General features: G+C 47.9%; 1 protein-coding gene across 1 annotated transcript in view; it reads left to right on the top strand.

Annotated features, from left to right (window-relative positions):
- LOC112934595 (leucine-rich repeat-containing protein 7) overlaps nt 1-15,127 on the top strand; it is a 155,198-nt gene that overhangs the window by 81,860 nt on the left and 58,211 nt on the right. Inside the window, 7 exon segments of the mRNA XM_072745077.1 lie at nt 2,291-2,402; nt 2,615-2,679; nt 2,681-2,796; nt 4,489-5,161; nt 5,163-5,276; nt 5,278-6,174; nt 10,174-10,314. Of these exon segments, the coding sequence (XP_072601178.1) occupies nt 2,291-2,402; nt 2,615-2,679; nt 2,681-2,796; nt 4,489-5,161; nt 5,163-5,276; nt 5,278-6,174; nt 10,174-10,314 (2,118 nt within the window).

Genomic DNA, 15,127 nt, shown 5'->3' with positions numbered 1-15,127 from the left:
CTTTTACAAATCTGCATTTCACAGCATCGATTTGTTGCATTGATTAAACACCAACTATCTATTTAGCACTGTGCTAACCACTGTGAGAGAAAAGAAATATAAAATGTGCACATGGTCCCCAAATAATTCAGAGGGGCAGAAGGAAAAGAACAAGCGATTCCTCGCTGAGCAGGGAGCCCGATGAAGGTAGACGCTTAACCATCTGAGTCACCCAGGCGCCCCTGTATTTATACTTCTATGCTTGTACAACTCTTTGTTTTGTTGACTAAAATCAAATTCCTGTACTTCGGTATCAGGTGTCATAAAAATATTTCCTTTTTCAAGTATTATTTCAACAAATAAGTTATATTTCAATTCCTAGAATGTTAGTACTAGACAGAAAATAGCATTAATTCCTATCATCTATTCCCTTCATTTTACTGATGAATTGAATAAAGTACAGAGAGGTACACTGACTTGCCCAAGATAATCTGATTAATAAATGATAAAGCAGGAATGGAATAGAAATATGTCACCCTATAATTGAAACATTTTTGACAAGCCTTAACATATTTTATGCCTTTTCATGGTACAATTTCTCAAACTTGTGTCTGCTTCTACTTATAAATTTCTACAAAGACGTGGAAAGACTTTTACTCTCTTCCGTCACCTTAAAACTTTATCATTAGGTTTCTTATGCTAAGTCTTTGAAATGGTCTTCAAAATCCATGAAAACACAGATTTCCCTCTTCATCTCCAGAATTTCCACCAACCCCACACTCTTTCCTATCCCTCTGCCTATCTGGAACTGGATTGTAAGTCTACACTGTCCTCACAGTTGAGCTCACTAGGAGGCAATATAAGGGAAGGTTATTGGACATGAACCTGAGAATCCTGCCTCTATGCTGGATCTTGGTCTAATTAATCCTTTAAGCAGGGACCTCGCTGAGTCTCAAAATTCACTTGTAGGAAATGAAAGGGTTGACTAGAAATATTTTTTTAAGTAATTAACAAGTATCAGACATATACCCAGGTTTTTTACAGGCAAATATTCTCATACAAACCTAACCAAAACCAAACCAAAAAATAGAATTTAAGCCAGGAGTGAAAGAAGTAGCTGTTTCTCGGTAACACCCAAAGGCTTGAGCCTGTCACTCACTACGTGGGGCGTTAAAATTGTTTAAGAGTTTCTATCACTAATTAATTATCAGTTGGCATACATTGCACTTACTCTATTTTTGTGCTCAAGTATACTCTTTCTTTGATTTAACAAACTATTTCTAAATGTGTGGCATTAATGTTTTAAACTTGACAAGTAGCAATAAATGAGAAAACTGAAAATAACTTTTTGAATTCAAATTAGCCTAAGATTTAGGCAGAAAAGACATATAGATAACTGTTACGCGTAAGTTGATATCACTACCTCCCCATGGGCATAGACAAGACATTTTTATACGTAAAAGAAAGTGAAAACTTAGTATTTTACCACCCCCAATGCTCTCACTGTCTGGTTAACTGGAAATAACAACTTTAATCATAGGAGTTTAAAATTCATAGGCTTCTTAACATGTTCATTTGTCTTTATAAAGTTTATTCTTATACCAGTGTTGCTCATTACACTCAGTGAATGGATTTAGAATGAAGATTTAGCAAGCTAGATCAATCATGAGGAAACTAGAAAACTTTAGGAAAAGTTAGGACAGAACTAAAGAAACTGAGGATAAGATCACTTGGGAAACAGTGGGAGTTAAGGGGGGGATTGGCAGTAAGAGCAGGATGTAGAGGACCCATTTGTGCAGAGCATGGCTGATGAGGAAAAAAAAAATCAGTTGGTCCGTGATAGACTTTGCTCTGAGAACTCTTACGGGAGACCCCCCCCCTTAGACTGCTGCACGTGTACATATCACCCACATGTATGTACGTACCACAGACTCACATACAGCTCATCCTAATTCAGTCCTGTGTAATTAGAAGATGTATCTCATCTCCCCACCTAGATGGTAAATCTCCACGGGCCGTGGGTGACATTTTGTCTTTCTTTGGAAACTCCACAGTTCTTTGCACAGTGCCAGGCGTATAAACAGGCATCCAAAAAATGTTTGATGAACAAAATGGACTCATTTAAATTAGAAAGACAAAACATCCTAGTACTGACTTCAGAGAAACACGTGATTCGTTTCTCCCCGTGCTCCACAGGGACTTAAATCCTAGAGCCCCATCTTTAAATCTGAGCCAAATAAAGATGTTGCCATCTTGGTTAACCAATGTTTAAATGTTTACTTTCCTTGTCCTATGTTATTATATCTCTCAGGATTCTTTTGTTCATCCAGCTAATGAAATGAGGATTGGGGAACTTCACCCTTCATTAGCTGAGACCCCTCTGTACCCACCCAAACTTGTTCTGCTAGGGAAGGACAAAAAAGGTAACACTGTGAACCTGATGTGGAAAATATGCCACAAATGCATGTGCATGATGAATCACCAGTTGTAACGTATGACACACCATAGTCTATCGAAGTATTTGACAACTATATATTCCCAACATCGTTACGCTCTCGGGTTTTCATACTTGCTTTTCTGTGTTTCTTACTGTCAGTGTTCATAGCATTGTAACATTTTCCCCTTTACGTTTCAGAATCAACTGATGAGTCTGAAGTTGACAAAACTCACTGTCTGAATAACAGTGTTTCCTCAGGCACTTAACTCAGACTACTCGCCTTCCCAGGCTTCCTCAGGATCCTCTAACACCCGGGTTAAAGTGGGGTCCTTGCAGACAACAACTAAAGATGCAGTACATAATTCTTTATGGGGTAACAGGTGTGTTTAGAATTTCCCTTTCTTTCTGTTCCCAAGTGCTTACTTTCAGCAACTTTTTAAAAAACGGGATCTTAGTTTTTGAATTGCGTTCAGCACATGAGTGGTGTAGAAGACAGCTGGAAGTGGCAGATAAGCAAACACGGTCCCCCTGGGCTTTCCAGGAGAGGAGGAATCCATTTTATACAGCAACCCGTTGTTTAAGGGAGAGATGGCAGGAGATCATCCGTTTGAGATGATAGGGACAGAAATCTTGAAAAGCTGAAACCAAGAATCCTGTTTGCCCACTACTTATTTATGACACACGTGGGCATCTCCCCATCCAAAAATGGGCTTACGGAATAAACTAAGATGCGTGGGAAGCACCTGTGTGCCCGGCACGGAGTAAACATTCAATAAAATCCTCATTGCTGTCATCACCGTCGATGTCATCATCACCCTCGTTTTATCACCACCTGGAAAAGTTAGGATGTAAGCAAAAGCCTTTAATCTTTCCAAAATGATCCCTACTCTACCATACTTCCGTTTCACAGGTAAAAGCCAAAAGCCAAAGAGCACGATAAGAGTGACCCAGTGAGGTAGTAATTACCCAGTGCGGATTCTCTTGTTTTGTGCCTTGTTGCTGTGGGTTACAGTGCAAACAGCAAATCCAGCAGCATGTGGTGTGGGCGCCCATGATTCTTCCTCACGGCTTGCTGATAACCTCAGAGGTGTCAGCGATGCATTCTCTGGTAGTGAATGGATGACGATTTCTACCTATCGGTGCCCATGATACAAATCTTGACTCTTTCAGTTTATAAGTCCATTATTTGTGATGGAAGCTGAGATTAATGAGGTACTTTGGAAGGTTCCTCCTAAATGTACTACTTTTCAATTAGCCAAAGCGCTGAAAAGTGTTTCTCTTGCTGATGGCAAATATATAATCCAATGTTATGAGTGTGCAAGTGGTGAGAATAAACCTAGAAAAACGAGCACCTTCTAGAAATGCTGGAGGCACTGGTATAAACAAGCCAATGACCAAAAGTCCTGGTATAATATAACTTACATCCTAGGAGAACGTGCTCCCTGTACCGTGCGTGGGTTTAGTGTTTTCAGTACCTGGCCTTCAAGTAAATGTTATCTGAAGACAATCTGGGTTCATTGGATAGATCGAGGATCTATAAGAAAGGCAGACCCTTGACCGGTAGTTCGGAAAGAGACTGAACCAGAAATTCCAGGGAGGGGGACCAAGAATCAGGTGATTCTGATTATCAGACGAGGTCGGGACCTCTACTGAGGACCTCTCTCTCTCTCTCTCTCTCTCTCTCTCTCTTTCATCGCATCATCCAACAAACGTGTATTTTGACACCTACACTGTGCCAGGCGCTCTGCCAGGCCTGGAGAGAAAAAGTAAATACGTAAATAAATCTCGGCCCTCGTGAGTGTCCGGTCCGGCGGCGGCCGCCCGACCATACACAATGGTAGCGTGTGTACACGCTGTTAGGAGGTGATGATTCCAAGGAGGAAATAGAAATCAGAGGAAGGCAAAGCGCTGGGCTCGGGGGTCGGGGGCATGACTGGCGCCGCCCGGCCAGCCGAGGGGCTGCGGGCGAGCCGTCCCCTAGGCCAGGCCGCGTGGCGCTCGCGGCTTGGCGTCTCCCCGGCAAAGCCCCGGGCCTTGCTGGTTCTCATGTCTCCCTCCCACTGTCTTCACAGGATTGCACCGTCCTTCCCGCAGCCCCTCGACTCAAAGCCATCACTCAGCCAGCAGGAGGCTGTGCCCCCGGGGAACCTACCGCAGCGTCCTGACCGGCTGCCCATGAGCGGCGCCTTCGCCGACAACTGGCCTGACGGCTCCCGCTAGGACAACACGGGCTTCGTGGCAGAGGAGGCCGCGGGCGACAGCGCCGGCAACAACCCTGTCTTGGGCTCCGAGTCCAGGAGCGCGTCCTCGCACGGCCGCGGGCCGCTGATGAGGCAGGAGAGGATCGTGGGCGTCCCCCTGGAACTGCAGCAGGCGGCGCACAGACACACGCCGGAGACGGAGGTGCCTCCTTCCAACCCTTGGCGGAACTGGACCAGGACCCCTCGCCCCTTCGAAGACAGCACCGCTTTCCCCTCCAAACTGGAGGCCGCCCCCTCCAGCAGCCCGCTGCCCGCCAGGAAGGAGCACGTCAAGGACCCCGCCGAGCTCCGGGGCCCGTTCTCCCCGGGGGCGCCGTGGGACTATCACGACCCCAACCCCAACAGGAGTCTCAGCAGCGTCTTCTCCCAGATCCACTGCCGCCCGGAGGCGTCCAAGGGCGTCGTTTCCATCAGCAAAAGCACAGAGCGGCTCTCCCCGCTGCTGAAGGACATCGAGTCCAACAAGTTCAAGAAGTCGCAGAGTTATCGATGAGATCGACATCGGCACGTACAAGGTGTACAACATCCCCCTGGAAAACGATGCTGCCGGGAGCGACCACCTGGGCAGCCACGAGCGGCCGGACAAGCTGCTGGGGCCGGCCGGAGCACGGCATGTCCAGCATGTCGCGAAGCCAGTCGGTCCCCATGCTGGACGACGAGCTGCTCACGTACGGGAGCAGCAAAGGGCCCCAGCAGCAGAAGGCCTCCGTGACTAGAAAGGTCTATCAGTTTGACCAAAGCTCCAACCCCCAAGGAGCGGTGCAAGTGAAGGCCGACAAGAGGCTGCCGCCCCCCTTCCCGCACAGTTCTGAGTACGTGCCGCAGCCCGGCAGGAGCGCGGCCAAGGACCTGGTCAGTCCCAGAGCCCACAGAGGTTACCCGCCGGTGGAGCCAGTGTCCTCCTTCTCGCAGCCGTCGGTCAGCGAGGACGCCGTGGCGAGCGCCCAGTTTGCCAGCCAGGGCGCCAGGGCGGGCTTCCTGGGGAGGGCCGACTCCCTGGCCAGCTCCACGGAAATGGGCATGTTCCGCAGGGTCGGTGAACCTCAGGAGCTGCCTCCGCCCGAGAGGTACGGCAGGCCCCCGTATAGGGGGGGGCCGGATCGCCAAGGCAGCGTTTCAGTGACTGAGTCCCAGCTCCTGAAAAGGAATGGCAGGTACGAAGATGAACACCCTTCATACCAAGAAGTGAAAGCTCAGGCGGGAAGTTTTCCGGTTAAAAACCTTACCCAGAGGAGGCCGCTGTCTGCGAGAAGCTACAGTACAGAGAGTTACGGGGCCTCCCAAACCAGGCCAGTCTCAGCTAGGCCTACTATGGCAGCTCTTTTGGAAAAAATACCATCTGACTATGACTTGGGTAACTATGGTGACAAGCCATCAGATAACAGTGATATAAAGACGAGGCCCACTCCTGTGAAAGGAGAGGAGAGCTGTGGTAAAATGCCTGCAGACTGGAGACAACAGCTGCTTAGACATATAGAAGCTAGAAGGTTAGACAGGGTATGTCTGGCATTTCTCTGTAAGAATATCCCTCCTGCCTTTAGTTTTCCTTGATCGGCCTTTCTCAGCACATGTAGTGAAGCATGAACTACATGACCGGATAGATGATGAGCATTTTCTGTCTCTCTCTGTTGCGGGGCAATTGATCATAAGAGTCTCTCGTGGGTATTGTTTAATGCTCTTCTCTTCCAGAGTCCCTGACCCGTAGGTGCATGACTTAGCAAATCGAGCCTAAGTATTGCTAGGGACAAAGAACCCGACTCCATTACGTGGGCTGGCGCTTCAGTTGCTTGCCGGGCCGTTGAGGCGGATGCCCCTCCTAGGACGCACAACTGCTCTCTAGTGACCCAAAGAGTCTGATTTCGATTGAATCTATACGAAGTGGGTATCTCAGCCCCTTCCTGCACAGACTCGCTTACAGCAAAGGCAGGCCCAACGTGCTTACTACATGCCATACGGTTACCGCAATGGGACTGCTGAAGTTATTACTTCTAATGAGCAATAATCTTCCCAGCAAGAAACAGAAAAATAAAATAAGCAGAGATCGAATGCCCTCCTACACGGTACTGTATTTAATTAAAAAAAAAAAAAAAAAAGAATCCTGCCATTTAGGACGCTGATTTTTACACAAAAAGAGATGTCTACGTTCAGAGCATACGATAGGCAACAAAAATAGATGCTGTCTTTATGACGACTGCGAGGGTACAGGTTCTGTGTGGATAGTGCAACCGAAAGAAGGAAATTAATCCCGATTCAGTTACAGACTGAGTCACAATACAGCACGGAATCCATAGTGATTGAGGAGAGTTAAAAAAAAAAATATATATATATATATATAGTTTGTATATATGTATTGCTTTAAAGCCTAGAATTACTTTTGTTGCCCGTTCATATCTCCTTAAGAGAAATCCGATATTTTATTTTCTAGAGCTATGATCAATTGACCATTATCACCGAGTGTAATTTGTGGCTTTGGTGTAGAGGGCAAAATTGCGTGCTCTGCATTGATCTTAGATTCTTAAGGTCCTTTCTGTGAAAATAGGGGGCTTTTGTTCTTGTTTTCCAGAGTTTAAATACCTAGTGCAAATCGGGGATCTGGGTAATAATATATCATTAGAAAGTTTCGCTCAATAGTTTTACTACTTTATTGGGTGTCCTGGTAAAAGCACAGGTCACTGCACTTATATCTCCTTAATACTGAATAATATTGTGTTTTCAGGTATACTCTTTTTTTACATGATTATATTGTTTGTAGGTCGTGTCTACATGACAAGAAAACAATTACTTTTAGGGACAAGTGAACGGCTAACTGTGGGGGCGGGTGTTAGTTTTTCAATGTGGAAATTGGTTCTGCCTTGCAAAATCTTTCATCAGAATGTCTGTTTCAAATAGGTGTGCTCAGTCCCATTGAAGGGAGCCTCATCAGAGCCTCATGACTGGCTGTCAGTGGGAGACACCTGGTCACTTGTCACCATGCCTTACCTCAACCTATGCCCTCCATGTAGACAGATAACTTGGAGGGCGAAAATATTTGGGGCCAAATAATACAGTACAGTTTGGGAACTCTGGCCTCGTGTAGACACGACCATACGTAACAGGGTAAGATGAACTAGTCAAGAAGGGTTCTAAGAAGCTCTCCGGAGCATTGTGTACACTGACTAGTAAACTGAGGCAACAGAGGAGTGAGTGAAAACAAAGCACGAAAAAGAAGGCGAGATGCTAAGCATTTGGTACCATCGTTTATTTGCCGGTTTCTCAGAGCAGTGGTTGCTCTCCTTTGATCAGAGCTGCTCCTCTAGCTGGAGCAGGAATTGGGAGAGAGGAAAACAGGCCTGGGGGAGGGCAGGGGCGCGGAAGTCTGCACCCGGGCTGTCCCGGATCCAGGTCCCTAAAACTAAACCCAGGCGTGTTTCCTGCTGCTGGGACAACACTTTCCTTTTCGATGAGTTTGCTCGCTCCCCCTGCTTGTTTGCAGTTACCCCCGGTGGGCCCTTGGTCTTCCGGAGCAATTTCAATGTATATTCCATAGCTTCTTATGTAATTCCAAGGAGTTAGGTCACCCCAGAACATCGCTTCAAGTCACTAGATCCCGAGAGATTTTTCCTCTTGTTTTTTTCCCCCCCGGTAACCCCTCTCCCTCCTACCCCTATCCCCCACCCCCCATCGTATTATGGGGCTATTCAAGCTGAATCTTACTTAAAACTTCCCAGCTCCTCAAAAAGATGAATTCAGGGTAGCAAAGCACAGACTTTTTACGTAAAAGTAGTTTGGAGGTCGCTGTGCTACTTGACACCCCGTCCGAAGTCGGGCTGCACCAGAGATGCGGTGTGTCTCCTCTAGTTGAGGCTTTAAACCCGGAAACCCAGTAGTCATACTGGAAACTACCAGATCTTGTCCGCCCCTCGTAAGGCAGAACTGCCGAGAGGCCCGGACGCCGGGTAGGCTTCACGGCCCAAGCTAATGCGGGGTCAGGGGCTCGGCCGCCGTTAGCCTTGGAGAGGCAGCCCCGACTCCCGCCGTGGACCCAAGATGCTGCTTTCTCCTGCAGCCTCACCCCAGGCCTCCTGCTTCCACCACACAGTCCCACCGAGACCGAGGGAGTGTCCAGCTTGAACCCCCGTGCCCCAGACCGCTACTCTCCGACAGGGGCCGAGAGGGGCCTAGGCTGGAGTGATTTTAAACCTTAATCATTCCGGTGCCAGAGTGAGACGTTCAGGGTCCTTTCCAGCTTCGGCATGGTGACAACGAGAAACCTCTGGATGAAACAGCCGAGGACCCGTAGCAAACAAGCACACCAGGCCTAGAATAGTCTTTCAGCTGAGCTCAGCGAAAGTCATGACTTTGCACACGACGCCCCCCGACTAGAATAGCCGCCTGCTGCTGTTGCTCAGTAATGCGGAGTGGTTAGAAAGTTTACTGAGTTAACTGGGGTAGATTTCTATTCCCCCCCCCCCCCCAAATAAGAGAATTATTTAAAAGGGCCAAATACTGGCAATTACTGCCTTTTGATGAGAGGTGGAAAGTGGAGATTGTGCTAACGGAACCTATTGGATGGTGGGACATACGTATGAAGTTCTGTAGAAGAAAGGTTGACTAGCTGTCAGCCCCTTGGAACACCCTGAGATGCACCCGTGGGAGGGCAGGCACCATGCGGGTAGCACCAGGGTGCTCCCTAGGTATTTAGGTGCACTGGATAAGGAGCATCCGTAGTTCAGATCACAGTTCTTTTAGCTTCATTATGGAATTCCTCCAGTTCAAAATGTGACTTTTAAGAAACAAACAAGCAAAAGTCAGAAACTTTGGATCCACCTACAATTTATTTGACTGGTTCGATTAATCAGTCAGTTCACTTAGCCGATAGTTAGGCTGAATGATTTTTTTTTTTTTTTTTCCTGACCAGCTCTCTTTCTGAGCTCCTATAATTATGTCTATAGCCCGAGCAACGAAGGACGCTGATTTTGGCTCCAACCTTGGAGTGCCTTTGTTTTAAGGCAGAATTAGAAGCTGGCGTTTGTCCTTTGTATGCGCTCATCTCACTGTGTGAAAGAGACCGTGAGATTCGGAGCTGGCAAAATCTGATAAGACCTCGCTGTCTGGAGGTTGTTGTTTTTTGTTTTTTTGTTTTTGTTTTTTTTTGTTTTTGTTTTTTTTTTTTGTTTTGTTTTTTGTTTTTTTAATTAATAGACTAGTGAACAGCATCTGTCCAGAGTCACGACTGTCGTGACATCCGAGAGACAGGTTGGATGCCTTTGAGGCAGCAGCAGATGTAAAGCAGACTGTACCCTTGCTTTCTGTCTTCTCTGTAGTTTGGATGGTGCCCATTACGTGCATAACTAACACTGTTGACTGTATGCTTCCGTGTGACCAAGTGCATGTGGAGAGGAAAGTTACCGTTTGCCCGCTTAAAGTTAAATGTTATGAATTTAAACATGTTCATGTAATGATCAGTTTGTTGAGCATGTGTTCACACCCTGTCACATGATTATTTCCTCTACTCAGAATGCTGCTTACAAACACAACACAGTTAACCTTGGCATGCTGCCCTATGGAGGTATTTCAGCAATGCATGCAGGCAGAAGCATGACTTTAAACTTGCAGACTAAGTCTAAATTTGATCTCCAAGAACTACCTCTCCAGAAAGTAAGTATGGACTGCCTTACATGTGTCAGCATACCAAAGCCGATTAATGTCGTTTGTTCACTTACTGTGTGTAGGCTGTACATACGAGCCCGCTCGGAAGACTCCGAGGCCAAAAAAGCACAAGGGCAAATACCGCAGAGCCCGAGCTCTCAGCCGCTGGCGAGCGCTCGGGCCGCGACCACGTTCGGGTTCCTGCTTAACGGCTTTGCTTTTTGGATTGAGCAGATCCATGGCTTTTTGAGTTGCTCTACGGCTCATTTTCTCAGGACCCATTTCTTTTCCTTTTATCGTCTGTCCTCCTTTCTTTTGTGTGTGTGTAGGTTTGTAAACATACGTTCTTTTGAACTCTTTTGGACATAGCCCCGTCCCCCCTCGCTGATGCGTTCAGAGCGCAGAGCTAGGATTAGCGTCGGCCTCGGCGGGGCCGCAGGGACCGAGCCCCACTGGGAAGGGAAGTGGCCGGCGCCCCCCGTGCCCCTTGCAGCCCCTGGCTCGGTGGGAGCCCCCCCGGGGGGCAGCACGAGGAGAGCTTGGCGGCCTGGCCAGCAGGCACCTGCTCCCGGACTCCCACAGGAGGAGGCGCACAGGCCTCGCGCCCGCACGACACACACTGGGAGAGGCCCCCCCACCGCCAAAGGAACATTCTGCTCTTTTCTTCAGGCACAGCTGAGCACGTGCATTTTCCCTGTTTCGGTTGGTTGACGCCTCTGTCTTAGTGACATTCTGATGGCCACCGGTGAGTCGGTTTCCCACCCTGTGTCAGCACGACGACGCGCGTAATGCGGTCAGGAGCCTGGCCAGGCCGAGGGCCAGGGAGCGGTGCCAGCAGGGCGGGGCCGTGAACACAGCGAGCAGACGCCCGCCCCGGCGACGTGCAAGGCCAAGGCCTCAGGCCCGTGTGCCCCGGAGAGCAGTGAAGCCACGGTTACGGCCAGGCCGCTCCATCGCCGGCTTCTCGGCGGGTGGGCGATGGACAAGCTAACTAACTAACTAACTAACAACTAACTAACTAAATTAAAAATCACAAAGTCAAGAACTTTCTAATGTTGCTTCTCCCGTCCCCGGTCCCCTGGGGCGGGACCTGAGGTGGGGGACGAACAGAGGCCTGGCTCGCGGGGGTGCCCGCGTCGGTGACACAACCGCTCCTGTGGCCAAACGCCAGACACTCGCCATCGCCGAGCGCAGGACTGGGACACGAATCCAGGGAGGTCCCAGCAGCCAGGACAGGCCAGCACGACCCCCACCCCGGGGCTCCCACCTCTGCCCTCACGGATTCCCGCGTCGCGGCTCAGAGGCCCCGCACCCAGAGGGCTGGGCTTGGCAATTGATAGAAATCCAACCCTCACACCAGAAGGCTGAGTTTCAAACTTCAGTTAGCGACGCAGGGAGATCTTGATGGGGAAGGAGCTGTTGCTTGCACCCCCGCATCCTATGGAGAGCCCCTCATTTCGCATAATGTTTGGCCCCTTTTCCCTCCTCCATCTCTAGAACGATATAGATTCATCCAGAGTCGGAAACGTGATAACATATTTGAAACACTCTTCCTCAAAGGCCCCAAATATAAATTAGGGTGCTCCCATATTGATTTCCCATATTGATTTCCTGGTCTTGCTTGGGGTGCCCTAGAAAAGGGGTTCATGAACGGTTACCGCAGCTCTAAAATAATCTATGCCAGAAAAATAGTACAGAGTTACACTATTTAGACTTTTCAACCTTCCTCGGTTGGACAGAGATGACCTAAAGGAATCCTCTTTGGAAGCAACCTTCAATTGCAAACCCAATATAACTCAAGTTTTGAAAGATCCCCTCTCAAGATGAATTATCCTCACTATGTTCTTGTCCACACCAGAGAGAGAGACAGAGAGGGAGAGAAAAGAGAAGGCAAGGGAGGAAAAGGGATACAGACAGGACAATTATTCCATTACCCCTAAAGGATTTTATGGCCCCAAACTATCACTGTAAGCCCTACAAACTTTCAGCGCTAGGCCTGATGTGTCCAGAATGTTCCAGACTCTACTTACTCCCATGGTTTCCACGCTCAGTCTCTGCCCCTTGATCTTCGTGCTCAGACACAGCTCCTCTGAGGAGCTTCTTTAATTCAAAAATCCCTTTGGTTTTTCTGCCAAGTCTTAGAGCAACCGCTTTTAAATTTTTCCTTTCTTGGCTCCACTGACCATTCCTAACAGGCCTTACGGCTGAGGTTCAGTTTCCCTGAACCCGTCTCACCGGGAGAAAATAATTATTTTCCTTGGGCTTACAAATGCATCAAAACCCATTGCAACATTTTTGTCTTGCTACTTAAGATGATAAAAATTAGCATCAGCAGTTTAAGATTTCTTTGCAGTCTCTAAATGCTCGTCAGCCATGAGAACTGCGTTGAAAATAAGAGTAATTGATAAACAAGCGTTTTCAGTAAATAAAATTGATGAAACCGTTCATTCTCCCAAAGAAATATGGGAGCTGTTTTTATTTATAAATTTCCTAAGTGACGGTGCGAGCCACCCCCAGCCCGGGATGTCCCAAGGAATCTAAATAAATATTTTCACGTATCATCACCAGTTCAGCACTGGACATGGGGGGGCAGCCGCTCCTCCAGGAACATTGGGGGGCTGAACCCACACCCTTCCTTCCCCCACGCTCTGCTTGTCAAGCCTCCGCTCTGGCGGTTAGGGGAAAGGAGCACTTTTTCGTATTTTCCGTCCCACGGAGCCCGTCGTTCTGCAGGTGTAAACCCGGCCAGGGCGCCTCCGTGACTCCGAGCCCCTCTCCACCTCCGCTTGCGCGGTCTCTGCTAGCTCGGGCCTCACTCGGCGGATCATTTGGTTTTTCTGGTTTGAGTTTCCGTGTAGGTCACCAAACGTGCCCCGTCATTTTTTTTTTTTTTCTCAAAAGTTTTAAACAAGTTTATCATCCACCTATGAAGAAAATAGCCGTTTGCGAACGAAGATGGAAGAATCTCTACTCCGGTTTGCAAAGTGAATATTTACGTAGATGGAAAGGAAAGGCCCTCCCAGACTTTTCCGGGCTTGGAAGCTTTCGGATTTGTCCCCGTTTACTACACGCCAGGTCAAGTACTGCACACACTTCCCACGGATTACAAGCCACACGTAGGCTTCCTGGGCTGTACACAGTAAATCACGTAGGCGATGGTGATTTTATGAAGCCTGGTAAGATATTAGCAGAAAGTCGAGAAATACAACAGAATTCTTTTAACATTTAATTTCCTTTCATGTTTTCATTCATTGATGTTTATTCTAATTTCCTAAAAACTTTAATAGTACTTGTAACCAGAACATTTAAGATACAGAAGTCAACGATCAAATCATAACATTATTAGCATTTTCCACCTATTCATTTATTTATTCATTCATTTATCCATTTATCATTTATTCGCTGCCTCTCCAAAAAGCATCTAAGGCAACTTTCTATGACATTATGAATGGTTCCGTGTGCTTCTTCGGATGTGTTCTGTTGTAATGGAGCCTAGTTATTGTCTTGAAGTTGTATGTCATTAGACGGAAATATAATATCGTAAAATGTCAGTTCAAATTGCCGTTTTTATTAACCAGATTAATGGTAGAATAAATATTTTGCCAGAAGTATAAAGACTAGGATTTATTGGGAACCTACTGTGCACCTGGTACCATTAGGTACTTTAAACGCGGTTTTTCACGCCCGCCTCCCGAGGGGAGGTGTCCCTGCATGGTCCGGGCCCGGAGCCTGCGTCCTGCTCCCTTGTCGCAGCCCACAGCTCCCGGGGTCGTGTCTAGGCAGAGCCTGCGCCGGGCTCTGCGGGGCGCCCAGGTCCCCGCTGTCTCCCCTGTGCCATGCAGCCCTCTCGCCCAGCTACAAGGCCTGGCCCCTCAGGGAACACCACCCCTCGCAGTCGATGGCGCCCTCTCACATACTGACCCTCTCACATCGTCTTCACAATCACCCAGAAAAATAGATTCTGTGGGATGGAGAGAAGAAAACACAGCAGGCACATTAGCCAATCCAGGACCTAGCGTGACCCCCACCAGGCCCCGCGTGCTGCAGGTGGCAGGTGGCAGGGCGTACTGAATGCTCATGCTGAGCCCCGCACCTCAACACCCACCCGCATCTCTGGGCACTCGTATGACCGAGACACATGCTCGAGGGCGGCCAAAGGCCAAAGGCCAAAGACCGTGAGCAGAAGAAAGTCACAGGTTAGGTCATTGTTGCTCCCGCAACCCAGAGACGAGTGGGGCTGGGGAAGAAACCCCAGTAGAGTGGGGTCGCTTCCATCTCCCCATGTTGGAGGAGCTGACACCTTGTTTTACTTGTTCCTTCCTTTCTAACTCCCACCACCTCGTATCACAGCGCAGCGCCCACTGCTTATTGGCATATTGCAACAGACACTAATATAAATCACACTTCCAGGGGCAGGGGAGTTGAAATTATGGAAATATATGTATTAAATCATCTTTTCGTAGAATTTTGCCTGGAAGAAAATGGCCTTGCTATGTGTTTTATTAGTTGATACACTATCTTTTTGGATTAGAGAAAAATGGGATAGAAATGTGTGCACCTAAATTATCTTAAAATTTCTTCTGCCCTTTCTTACTGCATCTATGCAGATGACTCAGGGTCAAATGGTAGCAACGTTTGCTATGCATTTATTCACCCTAATCTCAAAGGTTACTTACTTAATTCCATTTTTTTCCCACCTAAAGCAAAGCAAGATTTATGCAGCACCTTGGGGCAACTTCTGCCTGTAGTTTCTATTGATTCTGCTGCATTTATTATTGGCTACCTATCGCTCAAGAAAGATTCACTTATCCTTCTAATTATG

The sequence above is a fragment of the Vulpes vulpes genome, unplaced genomic scaffold (genome assembly GCF_048418805.1).
Source record: "Vulpes vulpes isolate BD-2025 unplaced genomic scaffold, VulVul3 Bu000000626, whole genome shotgun sequence".
In the NCBI taxonomy this organism is placed as follows: domain Eukaryota; kingdom Metazoa; phylum Chordata; class Mammalia; order Carnivora; family Canidae; genus Vulpes; species Vulpes vulpes.
Note: the sequence above shows the minus strand (reverse complement) of the source record. Positions and strands in the feature narration are given on the sequence as shown.